The 569-nt window shown below is 69.8% G+C and overlaps 1 protein-coding gene across 1 annotated transcript in view; it reads left to right on the forward strand.

Moving 5' to 3' along the window:
* Positions 1-569, forward strand: part of RUNX2 (RUNX family transcription factor 2) — a 144,400-nt gene that overhangs the window by 1,810 nt on the left and 142,021 nt on the right. Inside the window, exon 3 of the mRNA XM_027772081.1 lies at positions 4-164. Coding sequence (XP_027627882.1) covers positions 4-164 — 161 coding nt within the window. The remainder of the gene's footprint in view (positions 1-3; positions 165-569) is intronic.

Below are 569 nucleotides of genomic sequence, written 5' to 3' on the forward strand. Positions count from 1 at the left end.
CAGCCGCGGTGCCCCGGTTGCGGCCGCCGCACGACAACCGCACCATGGTGGAGATCATTGCCGACCACCCGGCCGAACTTGTCCGCACCGACAGCCCCAACTTCCTGTGCTCGGTGCTGCCCTCGCACTGGCGCTGCAACAAGACCCTGCCCGTGGCCTTCAAGGTAAGAGGCTACCACCGTCCCCCGCCCCCGGCTGCGCGCAGCAGAACCTGCCCGCCGGCGTCCCCATGCCCACGGGGACTGGCCCCGGACACCCTCCAAGCCTACCTCGGTGGTTCCGACCCTGGGACCTCCGCTGGCGCCCTCTTTCCGCCTACCCCGAAGGACTCCCGGCGCCGTCACCCGGTGCAAATCCCTCCCTCTCCCACCTGTGCCGGTGGCCACTGGGACCTCAATCCTGGTTTCCCTTCCCGGTCCGACACCCGTGAAGTCTCCCGGCCTCTGTCCTAACCCACCTTCCTGCGTATCTTCCCTGCCCCCCACCCCCCCCAAACTGCAAAGGTGCCCCTCTGCACCGCCGGCCAGCCTTCTCCACCCCGCCCCCTTCCCCTGGGTGAGGCTGCCCCC

The sequence above is a fragment of the Tupaia chinensis genome, unplaced genomic scaffold (genome assembly GCF_000334495.1).
Source record: "Tupaia chinensis unplaced genomic scaffold, TupChi_1.0 Scaffold000252_1, whole genome shotgun sequence".
NCBI lineage: Eukaryota > Metazoa > Chordata > Mammalia > Scandentia > Tupaiidae > Tupaia > Tupaia belangeri.